This window comes from Alosa sapidissima, chromosome 8, assembly GCF_018492685.1.
Source record: "Alosa sapidissima isolate fAloSap1 chromosome 8, fAloSap1.pri, whole genome shotgun sequence".
Lineage (NCBI taxonomy): Eukaryota > Metazoa > Chordata > Actinopteri > Clupeiformes > Clupeidae > Alosa > Alosa sapidissima.
This window is the reverse complement of record NC_055964.1, coordinates 33,223,198-33,239,738: the sequence shown is the minus strand read 5'-3', so window position 1 is coordinate 33,239,738 and position 16,541 is coordinate 33,223,198. Positions and strand designations below refer to the sequence as shown.

General features: G+C 44.5%; 1 protein-coding gene across 1 annotated transcript in view; it reads left to right on the top strand.

Annotated features, from left to right (window-relative positions):
- The first annotated feature begins 6,895 nt into the window (after window positions 1-6,895).
- Window positions 6,896-16,541, top strand: part of vsig8b (V-set and immunoglobulin domain containing 8b) — a 14,803-nt gene continuing 5,157 nt past the window's right edge. The window contains exons 1-5 of the mRNA XM_042102383.1: window positions 6,896-6,988; window positions 8,396-8,468; window positions 9,698-9,867; window positions 11,786-11,987; window positions 15,482-15,634. Coding sequence (XP_041958317.1) covers window positions 8,399-8,468; window positions 9,698-9,867; window positions 11,786-11,987; window positions 15,482-15,634 — 595 coding nt within the window. The 5' untranslated portion in view covers window positions 6,896-6,988; window positions 8,396-8,398. The remainder of the gene's footprint in view (window positions 6,989-8,395; window positions 8,469-9,697; window positions 9,868-11,785; window positions 11,988-15,481; window positions 15,635-16,541) is intronic.

The window sequence follows — 16,541 nt, the reverse complement described above, 5'->3', positions numbered from 1 at the left end:
CTGGGCCCTGAGCTCCTCTCATTGGCTGGCAGAGCAGACAGAGCAGATGTGTCTCTAATGGCGGCACTGTGCCACTGCGCCTGGGGATTCTGTCAGCAAGAGAAACAGACACAATACATTAGAGGCCCACTCATGCAAGACGTTTATGTGTGTGTGGGTGTGTGTGTGTTAAAGAGAGAGAACAGTAGTTACTTCAACAGAGTGTGCACTGTATGTTTTTTATTTATAAAGTGGCACAGCAGTGTTGTTGAAGAATAATGTTTGTGTGTGTGTGTGTGCGCGTGTGTATGCATGTGTGTGTACGTGAGAGTAAGTGACAATGACCTCTTGAAAGAAATATTTCTAAAATGTTTTCTAGCACACCATCTCCGAGCCTGACTGAGATGGATGAGGTGTGTGTGTGTGTGTGTGTGTGTGTGTGTGTGTATGTGAGAGAGAGAGAGAGAGAGGGAGAGAGAGAAGCCCCAGGAGTGTGGCACACTCACAGTCTCTCATGAATTTTAATGGCCTCCAAACATCACACTTTTCATCTGATGATGCTGTTTTCCCCAACGGCCCTGTGTGTTTGTCTGCTACTCCGCACTTGGCCTCTCCCATCTTCCCATCTTCCCCAACGCAGCCCCACACATTCAGACCGGCCTCTGTAATAGAGGGAGCTGCCAGCTGCTTATGTGGGAGAAATGAAATGTCAAGGACGCAGATGTCCTCTAGAGTGGCAACCAAGCAGATGCACTTGGAGGTGTTTTCTCTCCTTCACCTGCATGTGAGTGTGTGTGTGTGTGTGTCTCTGTGTGTGAAGAGTTTCACAGAGACAAATGAGAGGCAGTGAAAGAGAGCGATACAGTCCTACACAGACCTTCAAGCCTGTAGGGCATCTAACGCTGCAGACGGGTGCTATGTGACGGGGGAACTCAAAACGAGGTCCACATGCTTTAGGACACCAAAGGAAACAGAAGGGCTAGACGATATGTCTGTCACAAGGTCCATATACACACACACACAAACAATGTACAAAGACACACACACACACACACACTGCAGCGCTATTAAAAAAAAAAAAAACATTTTTTTTGTGGTTGTTGAGTTGGCCAACTGTCAAGGTGCTAAATCAACCTCCCGCTCAGGGTCACATACACACACACACATACACACTCTCTCTTTCTGTCTCTCTCTCTCTCTCTCTTTCTCTCTCTCACACACACACACACACACACACAAACATACATGTTTGCACATTCATGAGCAAAAAAAACATGCATGAGGAAGAGGAAGTGATGTTTACACTACAGACTGTCTTGTCTCCCCATCCATGGCCTCGGCTCACTTTGAAGCCAGAAGGCAGAACAAAACAAATCACAATCACAACAAGATCAAAGGTGGTACATAGAACATTGGTTTATGTTTGGGAAATCAGTGAGAAGTGACACTAAGGAATGACACTAGTGATGGCTACTGAACACCAGTGATAACTGCTGAACACCTATCATAACTACTGAACACAACTCATAACTACTGAACACCAGTGATAACTACTGAACACGACTCATAACTACTGAACACCAGTGATAACTACTGAACACGACTCATAACTACTGAACACCAGTGATAACTGCTGAACACCTATCATAACTACTGAACACGACTCATAACTACTGAACACCAGTGATAACTACTGAACACGACTCATAACTACTGAACACCAGTGATAACTACTGAACACCAGTGATAACTACTGAACATACATACATAACTACTGAACACCAGTGATAACTACTGAACACTGAACACGACTCATAACTACTGAACACCAGTGATAACTACTGAACACCAGTGATAACTACTGAACACCACTCATACAATATACTTATACTGCTGAACACCAGTGATAACTACTGAACATAACTACGTAGATAGATAGATAGATAGATAGATACTTTATTGATCCCCAAGGGGAAATTCAAGGTCTCAGTAGCATACAGACATCACACACAACATTCACTAACAGCAGAAAAAGTAATTAAAAGTATATAATATAAAAAACACAACAAGCAATAAGGACAATAGAAGATAAAGAATATACTAAAATACAAATTATACTAAATAACACTAAATCTAAATCAAGTCTAAAACAGTAACCACATAGTGGGTGAATTAGCATGAGATGCTTGCAATGACTGAGGCAGGGACTGAGCCTGTGATTCTCTGTGCATAGTAAGGTATGGTAAGGTGCTCTGTGAGAGTGAGTGTCATGGTGATGGTGCAAATGAGTAAGTCCAACAGTGCAACGGTGCAAGAATAAGTCTAGAGACCAGCATAAAATAAATATGGACATATAAGAGAGTAGGCAAGGTAATATAAAAAAATATATAGAAAAACTATATCTATCTATCTATATATATATATATATATATATATATATATATATAGATATATATATAGATATAAAAACTATATCTATCTATCTATCTATATATCTATATATATATATATATATATATATATATATATATATATATATATATATATATATATATATATATATATATATAGATATAGTTTTTATTATTAACTATATTAAGTAAAGGTATAAGTGTGACCACAATCTGGCTGTGGGATGGAGGGAGGGGTTATACATATGTGCTAATATAGCACGCAAACAGTGAAGCAGTAAGACAGTGGTAAAAAGTGGCTAGTGGACAGACAGTACACAAACATGGAGAGGGTGGAGAGGCAGACAGACTATGCAGAGAAGTCTATCTCTCCTCTTCTCTTAAGTGAAGCATTGAACAGTTCAATGGCCCTGGGGACAAATGACTTCCTCAGTCTGTCTGTTGTGCAAGGCAGTGAGCGAAGTCTCCAGCTAATCAGGCTCTTCTGCTTTGTAATAGTAACTAGATGTACCGCAGAGCGGTACAAAATATGACCGCCGCCCAGTCCAGCACATGTTTTCCACAAAAATAAGTCACGCTGAAAGGCATATATGATTCTAACTGTCTCACTGAATTGCATTATGCACATTCAATTCTCACTGGTATCTGCTAGACAACAAGTACCAAAACATGATTAGTTCATAGATTTCACATGCAATATACATTTTATACAACCCCACCCCCATCTTGCATGTTCATAATTCTGAGAAATTCTTGAATTGTGTGCATGTGTGCGTGTACATGTTTATGTTTATGTGTGTGTGGGTGGGTGTGTGTGCGTGCATGTGTGTGTTTGCCTGTTTATGTGCCTGTGTGTGTGTGCATGTGCATGCATGCGTATATATGTCTACTGTGTGAGTATGTGTCATACGTACTGTAGGATTACTGTGAATGTATGTGTGTGTGTGTGTATCTGTTTATGCACATGTGTGCATATGGAATGGGTTTACATGACCCCTGGAGGCAAACATACGCAAAAAATTGGTCATCCTAGGCCCTACGGTTCTTAAGATATTCACAGAAAACTGTGTCTGCCCTACCCTCCTTTCGGGGGGTCCAGTCCAGCGGGGGGGCTACAGATCAAAACAAAAAGCGATGGTTCCATGCTATCCATGTGGGGTTACATGCCCACCAAGTTTCGTGTACCTCGGTCTTTCAGTGTCCCGGGAATCCTTGTTGGTGTATGGTCACTAAATGTACACATACATTATTTTATTGTAAGGCCCCCCATGAACGAAAGTCCACGAAACTTGGCATGCATTCGAAGGGTGTCATAATGATCCTACACTTTCAATTTCGTGCAGTTTTGACCATGTCAGCCAGAGATGTGAGGTTTGTCTTCACCTCTGTGTGTGTGTGTCTGGTGTCTGGTGATTCTGTAGGGGTGTTGTAGAGTGGAGCTGAATCTGTCGGACCGGACCAGACCGGACCAGTCACTCTGATGGATGAGTTTCTGCAGCGTGGAGCTCATCTATGGAAATGTCAGGGCGCCAAAAGTGTGGAGAGAGAGGAGGCAGACCCACAGTAAGACCCAGTCAGGCCAGGCCAACTAATGCCATAGTTCCGTAAGCGTTTTTTTCAGTCCGTCAAACACAGAGCACTGCTTAGTACAAAACCTTAGTCACTAACACTAAAGGAATGCAAAAACATTCCGAACATTTTTTTTTTTATGGTTGTGTTGTGTTGATTTTTTTTTTCCCATTGTTTTTTTTTTGTGGTCGTCTAGGTTAGGAAACAGTGTCAGACGAAAAATATAGATTCAAGAACCTTAACTAACTCCAACGACTCTTCCTCAGGTCTCTGAGTGTGTCACTAGGGACAATAATAACGGCAGACTGATGAGGATACTACCATCTCCTCTCGTCTCCTCCCCACCCACCAGCTGGCCGTCACACACACACATAGACACAAACACACACACACACTATCTCTCTCTCTCTATCCCTCTCTCTCTCTCTTTCTCACAGACCTGCAACATGCTGCTTTACACCTGCTTTCTCAGCAGACCTTCTCATTAAGTCACAGCATCTCATGTGGGTGTGTTTGTACACTGTGTGTGTGTGTGTGTGTGTGTTTGTGTGTGTAAGGATTGAGATGTAGGCGCTCCAAGCCTTTGATTACACTGTAATCCCATCTGAGATATGGGAAGCTGGCTGCTAAATATCTTGCTGATGGACTGTCTCTGAGGATGCTACACCACTACCAAACACATTCCCCTCAGACTGGTCTCTACCATTACACACACATCTATCTATCTATCTATCTTTTTGTCTATTTATCTATCTATCAATCTATCAGCTGCTACATCAACACAACTGCATACCCCTTTGTTGGGATTTCCCCCCAGAAAGACAGCTGACTGATTGCATGTGTCAGCCAATACTTCAAATGCTTAACAGAAACCGTCTTGTGTGACTTTGTTCTTAGATGTCCTTTACTCTGGGCTTACATACAACATCAACAATCTGTTAGAATATCAGAAGTTAGAATATCAGAATGTAAAGATGTGTTGTATTTTTGATAGTTAGATTTGGGAGTGAATGCTAGAATGTGATATAACGATATGGTTTAGATTTTTTAGAATGTAACGTAAGTCGTGTCAGAATGTGGACTCCTACTGAAGTATCTGCCCCTGTGTCGATCAGTGGGACTTAATGAGGCCCCAGGTTCAGTCTCAGCACCTGGTGAATTAACTGTACTGGCTGTGCTCCACTCCTCCACCTCCTCCACCTCCACCTCCTCCTCCTCCTCCTCTCCTGCTCCAGCGCTAATCCAGCAGGGCTTCCACCCACCAGGCCTGAGGGTGGCGCAAGGGTGGCGCGCTCAGCACGCGTGGATATTACTCAAAGCTGTCATAGCTTGAGCTCACAGCAGACAAAGACAGATTAGGCCTCTACCTGAGGAAAAGGCACACTCACTCACTCACTGGAATATGCACCCGCTCACGTCCTCTCTCTGACACACACACACAAACTCATATGCATGCTCAAATATGGCTAGCATAAGCATTACGCCTTGACAATGGAATTGCTTTCATGCTGTGTGCACATTTGTGTAATGTTTGTGTTGTGTGTGTGTGTGTGTGTGTGTGTGTGTGTGTGTGTGTGTGTGTGTGCGCGTGTGCGCGTGTGTAGAATAATCAAACAGTACGAACTTCAGGTCTTTGCAGGTGACGGATCATCTCCTGAACTATTATTCCTCATCATTTTCCAATCTCCTGTTTCAATGCTCTGTTCCCCTTTCATTATACAGCACACTGATCTGTGATCAGTCGCACACTCCACACACACACACACACACACTTAGAGAGAGAGACAGAGAACGAGACAGAGAAAGAGAAAGACAGAGAGAGACATTAAGTCCTATGTCTCCAGCACACACACACACATACACACACCAGTGCTAATTTCCATCCCTGACACATACAATACAGCCTACAGGTCCTCCACTCACACACACACACACACACTGGGTTCTGACTGGGTTCTGACCAGGGTTCTAACCGGGGTCTCACAGGGTTGTATCTGGATTCTGATTGGGTCCTAAGTGGGTTGTATCTTCTGGTTGGGTTCTAAGTGAGTTGTATCTTGGTTCTGGTTGGGTTCTAAGTGGGTTTTATCTTGGTTCTGGTTGTGTTCTAAGTGGGTTGTATCTTGGTTCTGGTTGGGTTTGAAGTGTGTTCTAGTTGAGCGTGCATCTCTGAAACCCTCCTGGGCATTCACTTGTGTCCTGGTTGGTGAGGTCAAAGCTCCAAGCTGCCCGAGCCCTTAGTTTGAAGATGAATAACTCACAGTTACTACTCTAAATAATCATTTACAGTGTATAATCATTTAATTTATTCATTACTGTAGTCATATTAGTACAAGTTAGATTTCAGCTCAAGGTTCCCCTTTGATTCAGCTCATCTGAAGGGTTCTCCTCTGTGAGGTCCTGTTCATCTGAAGGGTTCTGTATTCCTGCTCATCTGAAGGGTTCTCCTCTGTGAGGTCCTGCTCATCTGAAGGGTTCTGTATTCCTTTTCATCTGAAGGGTTCTCCTCTGTGAGGTCCTGCCTGGCCGGTTAAACCAGTCAGATGGGTTCTGGTGTAGTCCAGTGACCCGTTCTTCACCTTCATCTCCCTGTGTATGAGTGTGTACTGTACCTGTGTCCTATGGAGGTACAAAATACACACTGCAACCTACACATACACACACACACACACACTCTCACACACACATACAGACCCGCAGTCCTGCAGCAACTGGTGAGGTTGAATTATGATGGGCAGCTTTCAGAGGCTGCTCTGTGTGTGTGTGTGTGTGTGTGTGCATGTGTATGGTGTTATGGTTTAACATGCTGTGTGTTGCTTTGTTGTGTGGTGGTTGTTATGGTTTAAAGTGTGGTGCTGTGAGGAGTGGAAGTGTCCAATCAGGGCCAGGGAGGAAGTGGGTGTGGCCTCTGATGAAACACCTGTTCTAAAGCATGAGTGAGGCAGAGCCGAGAGGGAAGGAGAGACAAGTTCTCTTGAGCTTACGTCTGGCCACACACAGCACTCTGAGCCGAGAGGGAACCTTGACAGGTATGGGACATTTCCCATTTGTGTGTAGGTTGTGTTGTTTGTCTCAGATATGGTGTGTTTAGCTGTGCGTGTTTGTGTTTGAGGTGTTTGTGTGGAGTTTGTTCACAAGTTTGTACTTTGCTCCTCTGCTCTGCTCAGGATTGTAAATGTGCGTGAGGGGGGGCTGGCGGCACAATCCGAGAAGTGTGTGTGCTTCTCACAAAGTCGTGTGTGTGTGTGTGTTATGGGAGTATGGTGGTGTTAGATGGGATGATAAGAGAGGAGCTCCATTATTTAAAGGCCTTAGCTGTGCTGAGATTTCACAATTCCTGTGTGTGTGTGTGTGTGTGTGTGTGTGTGTGTGTGTGTGTGTGTGTGTGTGTGTGTGTGTGTGTGTGTGTGTGTGTGTGTGTGAGAGAGAGAGAGAGAGAGAGAGAGAGAGAGAGAGAGAGAGAGAGAGAGAGAGAGAGAGAGAATTCCTTGGTAGGTGTGGTTGGAAGGCTTTTACCTGGTGATAAGAACAGTACATGCACAAAAGTAAACACACCCTTCGGCTTTATGTTGTCCTGTTGTTGAAGTAGAATCTCACTGTAATGGCTTTATTGTGGTCCTGTTGTTGAAGTAGAATCTCAGTGTAAGGGCTTTATTGTTGTCCTGTTGTTGAATTAGAATCTTACTGTAAGGGCTTTATTGTGGTCCTGTTGTTAAAGTAGAATCTTACTGTAAGGGCTTTATGTTGTCCTGTTGTTGAAGTACAATCTCACTGTAAGGGCTTTATTGTTGTCCTGTTGTTGAATTAGAATCTTACTGTAAGGGAACAATTCTCTTACTGTAAAACCTTGTCCCAATAAGTCACACGCTCCTTTTACTGGCCACAGGTTTGGACAGATAAAGGCAGCTCTCAATAAGAAGCCTGGTCTGGTTTCAATGGAAGGTTTTTGGTTGTATTAATAACCTCTAAAAGCCCTCCAGATCACCCACTTGAGCTAGTTCTATGCTGCTTAGATTGTGCACACAAATGTTAAGAGTAGACGCCACTGCTTAAAACAGGCATTTCCCACTGATGAAAGGCAGGCAGTCTTATCCAGAGTTCCTAAATGTTTAAACTTCTGTCACTATGGACAAACATCATTAGATCAGTTAGATTCTCCACAGTTCAATCGTTCAGAATGAGAACAACCTAGCGCTGACCAGGCGGTTTCAGGGGTACAGTGATTCCATTCTAGAGGCCAGAGTGGCCGCACCTGAGTCGAAACTGAGGTGTTCTGTCCTGAGCAGCCGTATACCTGAGGCGAAACTGAGGTGTTTTGTCCAGATCATTATCACTGAGAGCAGCATGCGGTGCCTGGTAGCACACATCACAGGTAGCACAGGTGCACAGGTGTTTGTTTGCAAATGAGGCTCCACTCTTTCCTTGTGCCACCGCAGGGCATGGAAGCAGATCTGAAGCGCATAGGAGGATGGTGTCTAGTGTTGCTGGCAGCAATGCTCTTACATGCAGGTGAGTTTAGCGTACCTGACTCACAGAGGTGAGTTTAGTGCTCCTGACAGTAACACTGTCACACACAGGTGAATTGTATGTATGTGATGTCACACACATGTAAATTGTATGAGTCTGCTTTGCCACACACACACACACACACTTCCCTAGTCTGGCCCGAGGGGAATCCCCCAGTGGTAACATCCCTAAGCCTCATTTGTGTGGGTGAGAGAGAGAGAGTCAGGTGGGTCACCTCTCTCACCATGACCTGCTCTGCTGCTGCTGCAGTGTGTGTGTGTGTCTGTGTGTGTGCGCGCGTGTGTGTTTGTTTTTAAAAGGCTCATGAGTAGCACAGGCTGCTGTGTGTGTGTGTGTGTGTGTGTGTGGTGTGTGTGTGTGTGTGCGTGTGTGTGTGCGTGCGTGTGTGTGTGTTTTTAAAAGGCAGTGAGTAGCACAGGCTGCTGTGATGCTAGGTGGGGCAGAAGAACACACACATTTTCAGTCCCACCATCAGTCCTGTAATGAAATATCCAACAGCATGTGTTTACCTTTAAAGACATTGGGTGTTAGAAGAAGGACATCCAACAACATGCTTTACCTTTAAAGACATTGGGTGTTAGAAGAAGGACATCCAACAACATGCTTTACCTTTAAAGACATTGGGTGTTAGAAGAAGGACATCCAACAACATGCTTTACCTTTAAAGACATTGGGTGTTAGAAGAAGGACATCCAACACCATGTGTTACCCTTGAGTACATAAGGTGTTAGGAGAGGAGCATGTTTCAATTTATTATCAGATTATAGGAAAATGTTTGAGATGATGAAGTTCATTTCATTGTTCGGTGTAGATCTTCTACAGACTGACCACAGATTTTAATGGACAGCTCTTACAGTAGTCTGCTTATTCACTGCCTCTGCCTCCGTCGTTCCGAACACTGTATGAAATATCAGACTTTGCATTGTGTTGGGTCTTGTGTGACGTATTGGGTGAGTGATGAGGGACTGGACAAGAAGCCTGCTGGTGGGTCCTGTAGTCCTGAGTCCCTGTCCATCACTCCTCTGCTCTGGGGTTAGGATTAGGGATCTGGGGTTAAGGTTAGGGTCCTGGGGTTAGGATTAGGGTCCTGGATTTAGCGGTAGGGTCCTGGGGTTAGAGTTAGGATTAGGGTCCTGGGGTTAGGACTGGGGTCCTGTGGTTAGGGTTACTGGGTCCTGACCTCCTGCCCATTCCTCTGCCCTGCCCTACAGGTGTGTCCCATTGCATGGTGGTGACGTCCACAGGGCCTCAGACCATCAAGAAAGCTCAGGGGGAGAGTGTGAGTCTGGGGTGCACCTACAGCCCAAGCCCCTCTGACACCGGAGCGCTGGACATCGAGTGGTCCATCATCAGCCCTGACATGACCCAGAAGGACAAGCTGGTGAGGGGGAGTGTGTGTGTGTGTGTGTGTGTGTGTGTGTGTTTGAGAGTGTGTGTGTGAGAGAGAGTGTGTATCTGTGGTTTGGTGTGAGAGAGTGTGTATCTGTGGTTTGGTGTGAGAGAGTGTGTGTTGCATTTTGTGTGAGGGCGTGTATCTGTGTTTTTAGTGTGAAGGGTGTGTTTGTGTGGTTGGTGTTGAGAGTGTGCTTATGTGTTTGGACTGTTATGAGGAGGGAGTAGGTGGATACGTTTATGTTTTTTCTAAGTCAAAGGTTAACAGTGGCGATAATATTTGCATGCATACATGTCAGTTTCAATGTGTGGAGCTTTCACCATAGGCCAGTCACAAAGCTAGTCACCACAGGTTAGTAGTCACCACAGGCTAGTTTCCATAGGCCAGTCACAAGGCTAGTCGCCACAGGCTAGTTTCCATAGGCTGGTCACCACAGGCTGGTCACCACAGGCTAGTAAGCACAGGCTAGTCACCAAAAGCTAGTCACCACAGGCTAGTCACCACAGGCTAGTTTCCATAGGCTGGTCACCACAGGCTAGTCACCACAGGCTGGTCACCAAAGGCCAGTCAGTAGTCACCACAGGCTAGTTTCCATAGGCTAGTTTCCATAGGCTAGTCACCACAGACTGGTCACCACAGGCTAGTCACCACAGACTGGTCACCACAGGCTAGTCACCACAAGCTAGTTTCCATAGGCTAGTTTCCATAGGCTAGTCACAAAGCTAGTCACCACAGGCTGGTCACCATAGGCCAGTCAGTAGTCACCACAGGCTGGTCACTATGGGCTAGTCACCACGGGCTAGTCACCACAGACTGGTCCCCATGGGCTAGTCACCACAGACTAGTCATGAGGCTGTGCTTTATCTAATGGTGCTAATATTTAAAGGAGAATTCCGGTGTGATATTGACCTAAAGTGTATTGAAACATGATACCGAGTGTGAACGTATGTCTCATAGCCCATCTCGGCTTGTCCCCTGCACTCCAAAATCTGGCGCTAGTTAGCCGATGCTACCAACAGCTTTTTCAATAGTGGTGCTTCGGCATCGGGCTAGCCATGCAAATAAATCACTGTTTTACACCCATTTACGAGGCTCAATGTATCTCCACACTTCATTGGTAGACTTCCGAGGGCCCTGACATTTAAAACGAGACATTGAGAACTTTGAAAAAGCACTGGTTGTTTACTTACAAGACGATTTATACAGACAGTATCTTCACAAAGTTTAGCGTTTGCAGCCATCTTGAATTTAGTCACGATAAGTCGAGCAACGAGTAAGAATGAACAGCTATGATAAGGGATCAGATTCCAAAAATAATTCAGTGGAAATGCATGGATTCCAGTTGCTGCTACTGGAAGAAACTGGAATCCATGCATTTCCACTGAATTATTTTTGGAATCTGATCCCTTATCATACCAGTTCATTCTTACTCGTTGCTCGACTTATCGTGACTAAATTCAAGATGGCTGCAAGGCTCGAGGCTATGTTTTATTTGAACTAGTCATGAGGCTATGTTTTCTTTTGTGGTGCTAATATCGTGTGGAGCATTAACTACAAACTAGTCATGAGGCTATGTTTCATTTTGTGTTGGTTGTTGAAACTCAGGTATTCAGAGAAAGCAATGACAGGCATGTGGTGCTGGAGGATGTTTTTCTGCTGGTGTCTGTCAGCCAGGCCGGACTGACCTGTTCCTCTGTGGGTGGCGGCCAGTCTGCAGTTTCCCATGGTTACGGTTGGGGTTGGGGTTTAGGCGTCGCCTCTGCCTGTTGTGCTGTGCAGTCTCCCGTGGTTACGGTTGGGGTTTAGGCGTTTCCGCCTGTCTCTCTGCTGCTGATGGGGCGCGTCTGGTCCGCTTAGCGGCCGTGTCCGCTCTGCCGTCTCTCACTGCCGCCGTCTTCTCTCCCAGATCCTCTCCTACTCCGGCGGGCAGGAGTATCGCCTGGGCGACCCCGCCCTGATGAAGCGGCTGCGCTTTGTGGGGGTCCCCGGGAACGGCGACGCCACCATCGAGATCACGTCCCTACTGGTTTCCGACACAGCCACCTACCAGTGCAAGGTCAAGAAGACGCCGGGGGTCGACTCTCGAAAGGTCACAGTGGTGGTGCTTGGTAAGAGAACCCCCCCCCCCCCACCTTCCCACACACACACACACACTCAGACACTCCCCAACGGGTTTCTGTCTGACCAGTTTCTGGGCTCCTCCCAGCATGCACCTGGAATGTTGGGAGGAGCCCTGCTCTGTCTGACACTCTGACACAAAGCTGGCGCTTGCTGATTCAGACATGTCCATTCTGTTACTGTCTCGACTGTCACACCTCTGTAACTGACCAGAGTGTCACAGCACTGTTACTGTCTGGAGTGACACTACAGATACTAAGTGTGTGTGTGTGTGTGTGTGTGTGTGTGTGTGTGTGTGGGATACTCAAGATGCTGAGTGTGTGTGATACTCCAGATGTCTTCTATGTGATAATCTAGAGCAGTGGTCCCCAAACCACGGCCCGCCACCTCATTTTGAGTGGCCCCCCAAAACATGTCCGTGGTATATAGCATCTGGCCCGCACGGGAGTACGACATCGTCAAACTATAACCTCCGTAATTTCCCCCATTCATTCTCTATGGCGAGTCTTAACAGTACACATGTCATACTCTTTTTGTCCACTGGTGGTTGTTTTGGCGCTGTTTCGCATTTGCCATTGAAAACGGAAAGAAATGTAGGCCAACCTGCAAACAATGTAAGAGGCAGTGCTCAAAGTATTCTAAAAGTTTATCAATTAATTGTTAATAACTAACTAACTTTTATTCAAGTCATATTTCTGAGACTTTCTGGGATAATTATTTCTATTTTTTATTCACTCGTTCAAATGTTCATACAGAGTTCACAAATGTTCATACAAAGTTCTCTTCAGGTGAGTGAAAGTTAGAATGGTGGTCATTTCAGATGTTTTTGCCAACACTTCATAAAACTCTCATAGTTTGATAACTTTAAATTATTTGTAGGCTATTGCTCGTTCACAACTTGAGCTGTATGCAAAGAAACAAAGTTCAGAATCTTTTTATTAGTATTATTTCATGTGAGCTACATTTTACACTGATATGGCATGATGGCAACATAAACATAGCTAACAATGGTATTAAATTGCAGTAGCCTATGATTAAATGTCATGGAATATTCAACTAAGGTAGACTGCTGTTGTTCATAGCACTAAGCTATTTATGGTTGATATACTCCGAGTCTCTGGCCCTCTCTTAGAGCCAGGCATAGTGAGCTGGCCCTCGGAAGAAAAAGTGTGGGGACCACTGCTCTAGAGCTTAGTAGTGTGTTATACTCCAGATGCAGTGTGTGTGTGTGTGTGTGTGAGGGTTAAAAGTGTGTGAGGGTTAAAAGTGTATCATACACAAGGTGTAGCAAGTGTGTGTGTGTGTGTGTGTGTGTGTGTGTGTGTGAGGGTTAAAAGTGTGTCATACACAAGGTGTAGCGTGTGTGTGTGTGTGTGTGTAATTCTCTAGAGGTTAGGAGTTTTTTTATAGTCCAGATATAGTGTGTGTGTTTGTGTGTGTGTGTGTGTGTGTGTGTGTGTGATGCTTCAGAGGTTAGTAGTTAGTAGTAGTCCAGATATTGTGTGTGTGTGTGTGTGTGTGTGTGTGTGATGCTTCAGAGGTCAGTAGTTAGTAATAGTCCAGATATAGTGTGTGTGTGTGTGTGTGTGTGTGTGTGCAGTGTTGTAATGTAACGGAGTACAAATACTTTGTTACTGTACTTAAGTAGAAATTTCACGTACTTTCACTTTACTTCGCTATTTAAATTTATGTCAACTTTCACTTTTACTCCACTACATTTCCTAGATAAAATGTATACTTTTACTCCGTTATATTTCCACTAAGCATCTTCGTTACTCCTTACTAAAACATAAAATTAGAAGAAATGTGTGCGACTGCAATAATGGAGGTTTGGCGAATCACTGCTCCTAGATTGCATTACGCACGCTCCGCACGCTCGCGCTCTATTTCAGCGCGTGTTTGTTGCTAAAGGAGGAGGACGCACAACTGAAACCGCCATGAGCACGAGCATCTACTGGAGGACCTCCTGTTATCATAGACGACCACCCCGACGATAGTGGTGAACTCGGTGAACAGGGTAGCGGTGAAGATAACGTCATACACCCGTGGCCGTATTTGCAAGAAATGTTTCTGTACATTGGCAGCTTTCTGTGAAGCTAAACACTCCGCTACCTGCCTCAGAGGCATGTTAAAGGCTATTTAGCATCGCAGGACTAGTCTTCAGTCCAAGAAGAGTAAGACTGAATCAGGCCCGGGGTGGATAATCGGGAGAATTCCCGGTGGGCCGCTTAACTTTTGGGCCGGTCGAGAAAAAAAATATTGACATTCGTCACGTTAGTATATCTTTTCTTAAAATAGTACACGTTACGCATTCTGTGCATGGCACAAATGGTTGGGTCCATATAGCCCGTCTTTTCCAAAAAGTTTTCTCAGATACCGATAGCCGAGCCGGCCCTACAGTAGACACAAGCGTCAGGAAGGATGTATGGTAGAAAGAGGCCAGGAGAGACTGAGCAGCAGATCAACCAGTCGACCACTGAAAATGATGTGATGAGGAGGCCATGACTACAGGGACAAGTAGAGAGGATAAATTAAAGTTAAGAAAGAGCAATTACCCTACATGATAAACCTATATGCCTTGTCTGCTCAGAAGAGGGTGTAGTAAAGGAGTAGGCTAAATCACCAAACAACAATATAGCCTACCCATGCAAAAAAAAAACATGTAGCCTAAATATTAGTTCAATATGCCTCTTTGTGGAAGCGTGGGATAAGCTACATTTCACTATGGAAAACGTGGGCCGGTCTTGGGCCTGAAACTCCTGCACTGAATTCTGGCAACTTTGAAAACCAGCTTCTTTTGAAGATGAACAGACACCTTTTCAGTTTCAACTAACGACTGGCATATTAGTAGCTGCTGGACATAAGTGGCCTGTGTGTGAGAGTGAGATGGTGACCTGGGGAGTAAGCCCTAGAAATGCTCATACCACATGACCAAAATGTTCTCCCTACCAGCAGGTCATTTTTTTTAAAGAAATAAGTTATTTATTTTTAATAATAATTATTAGAAATAAGTTATTTATTTTTACCTGAAGTTCATACAAAAGTGAAATTTCTGTTTCTGTTTTTTTCTTTGAAAGAAGATATGGGAACCCTGAATATGCTTTATGCTTTACTATAAGAAAGCCAAAATAAAGTTCACAATAAAAGTTCAAAATAAAACCGCTTGCTTTTTACTTTTTACTTTTACTTCAAATACTTAAGTACATTAAATATCAGAAAATTACTTTTGATACTTAAGTACAGTATACTGTATATCAGATATATATATATTTTACTTAAGTAATATTCTAAAAGGTAACTTTCACTTCTACCAGTGCACATAGGCTTTCTAGTACTTTATACAACACTGTGTGTGTGTGTGTGTGTGTGTGTGTGTGTGTGTGTGTGTGTGTGTGTGTGTGTGTGTGTGTGTGTGCACGCGCGTTGCTCCAGAGGTTAATAGTGTGTGATGTGATTAATGTCCTTCCTGTGTCCCTCTTGCCAGTGCGTCCCTCTGTGCCCACGTGCTGGGTGGAGGGCGGTGAAGAGAAGGGGGCCTCCGTGTCGCTGCGCTGCAAGTCAGCCAGCGGCTCCACACCCCTCACCTACACCTGGAGAAGAGAAGAGGGAGGCAGCCTACCTCCCACAGCCAGCATCAGTAAGTCTACACACACACACACACACACACACACACACACACAGCCAGCATCAGTAAGTCTACACACACACACACACACACACACACACACACACACACACACACACACACACACACACACACACACACACAGCCAGCATCAGTAAGTCTACACACACACATACACACACACACACACACACACACACACACACACACACAGCATCAGTAAGTCTACACACACACACACATACACACACACACAGCCAGCATTAGTAAGTCTACACACACACTTGTCACGCAGGCCGTACACGGCCTAAGGTGGTCCACTGCAAATGAGTGTTGAGTGTGGCTTTTCTGGCCTGGAAGATTGAGGTTCTACTTACAGTAGGGTTAGAACAACAGCACTTAAATTCACCCTGTGTTCAGAACACAGTATGGGGAGTGTTGATGTTAATGTGTAATGTTAGTGTTAGTGTGTAATGATAGTGTTAATGTGTAATGTTAATGTGTAATGGTAGTGTGTAATGTTGGTGTTAATGTGTAATGGTAGTGTGTAGTGTTGGTGTTAATGTGTAATGGTAGTGTGTAATGTTAGTGTTAATGTGTAATGTTAATGTGTAATGGTAGTGTGTAATGTTGGTGTTAATGTGTAATGGTAGTGTGTAGTGTGTAGTGTTGGTGTTGGTGTTAATGTGTAATGGTAGTGTGTAATGTTAGTGTTGGTGTTGGTGTTGGTGTTAATGTGTAATGGTAGTGTGTAATGTTAGTGTTGGTGTTGGTGTTAATGTGTAATGGTAGTGTGTAATGTTGGTGTTGGTGTTAATGTGTAATGGTAGTATGTAGTGTTGGTGTTGGTGTTGGAGTTAATGTGTAATGGTAGTGTGTAGTGTGTAGTGTTGGTGTTGGTGTTAATGTGTAATGGTAG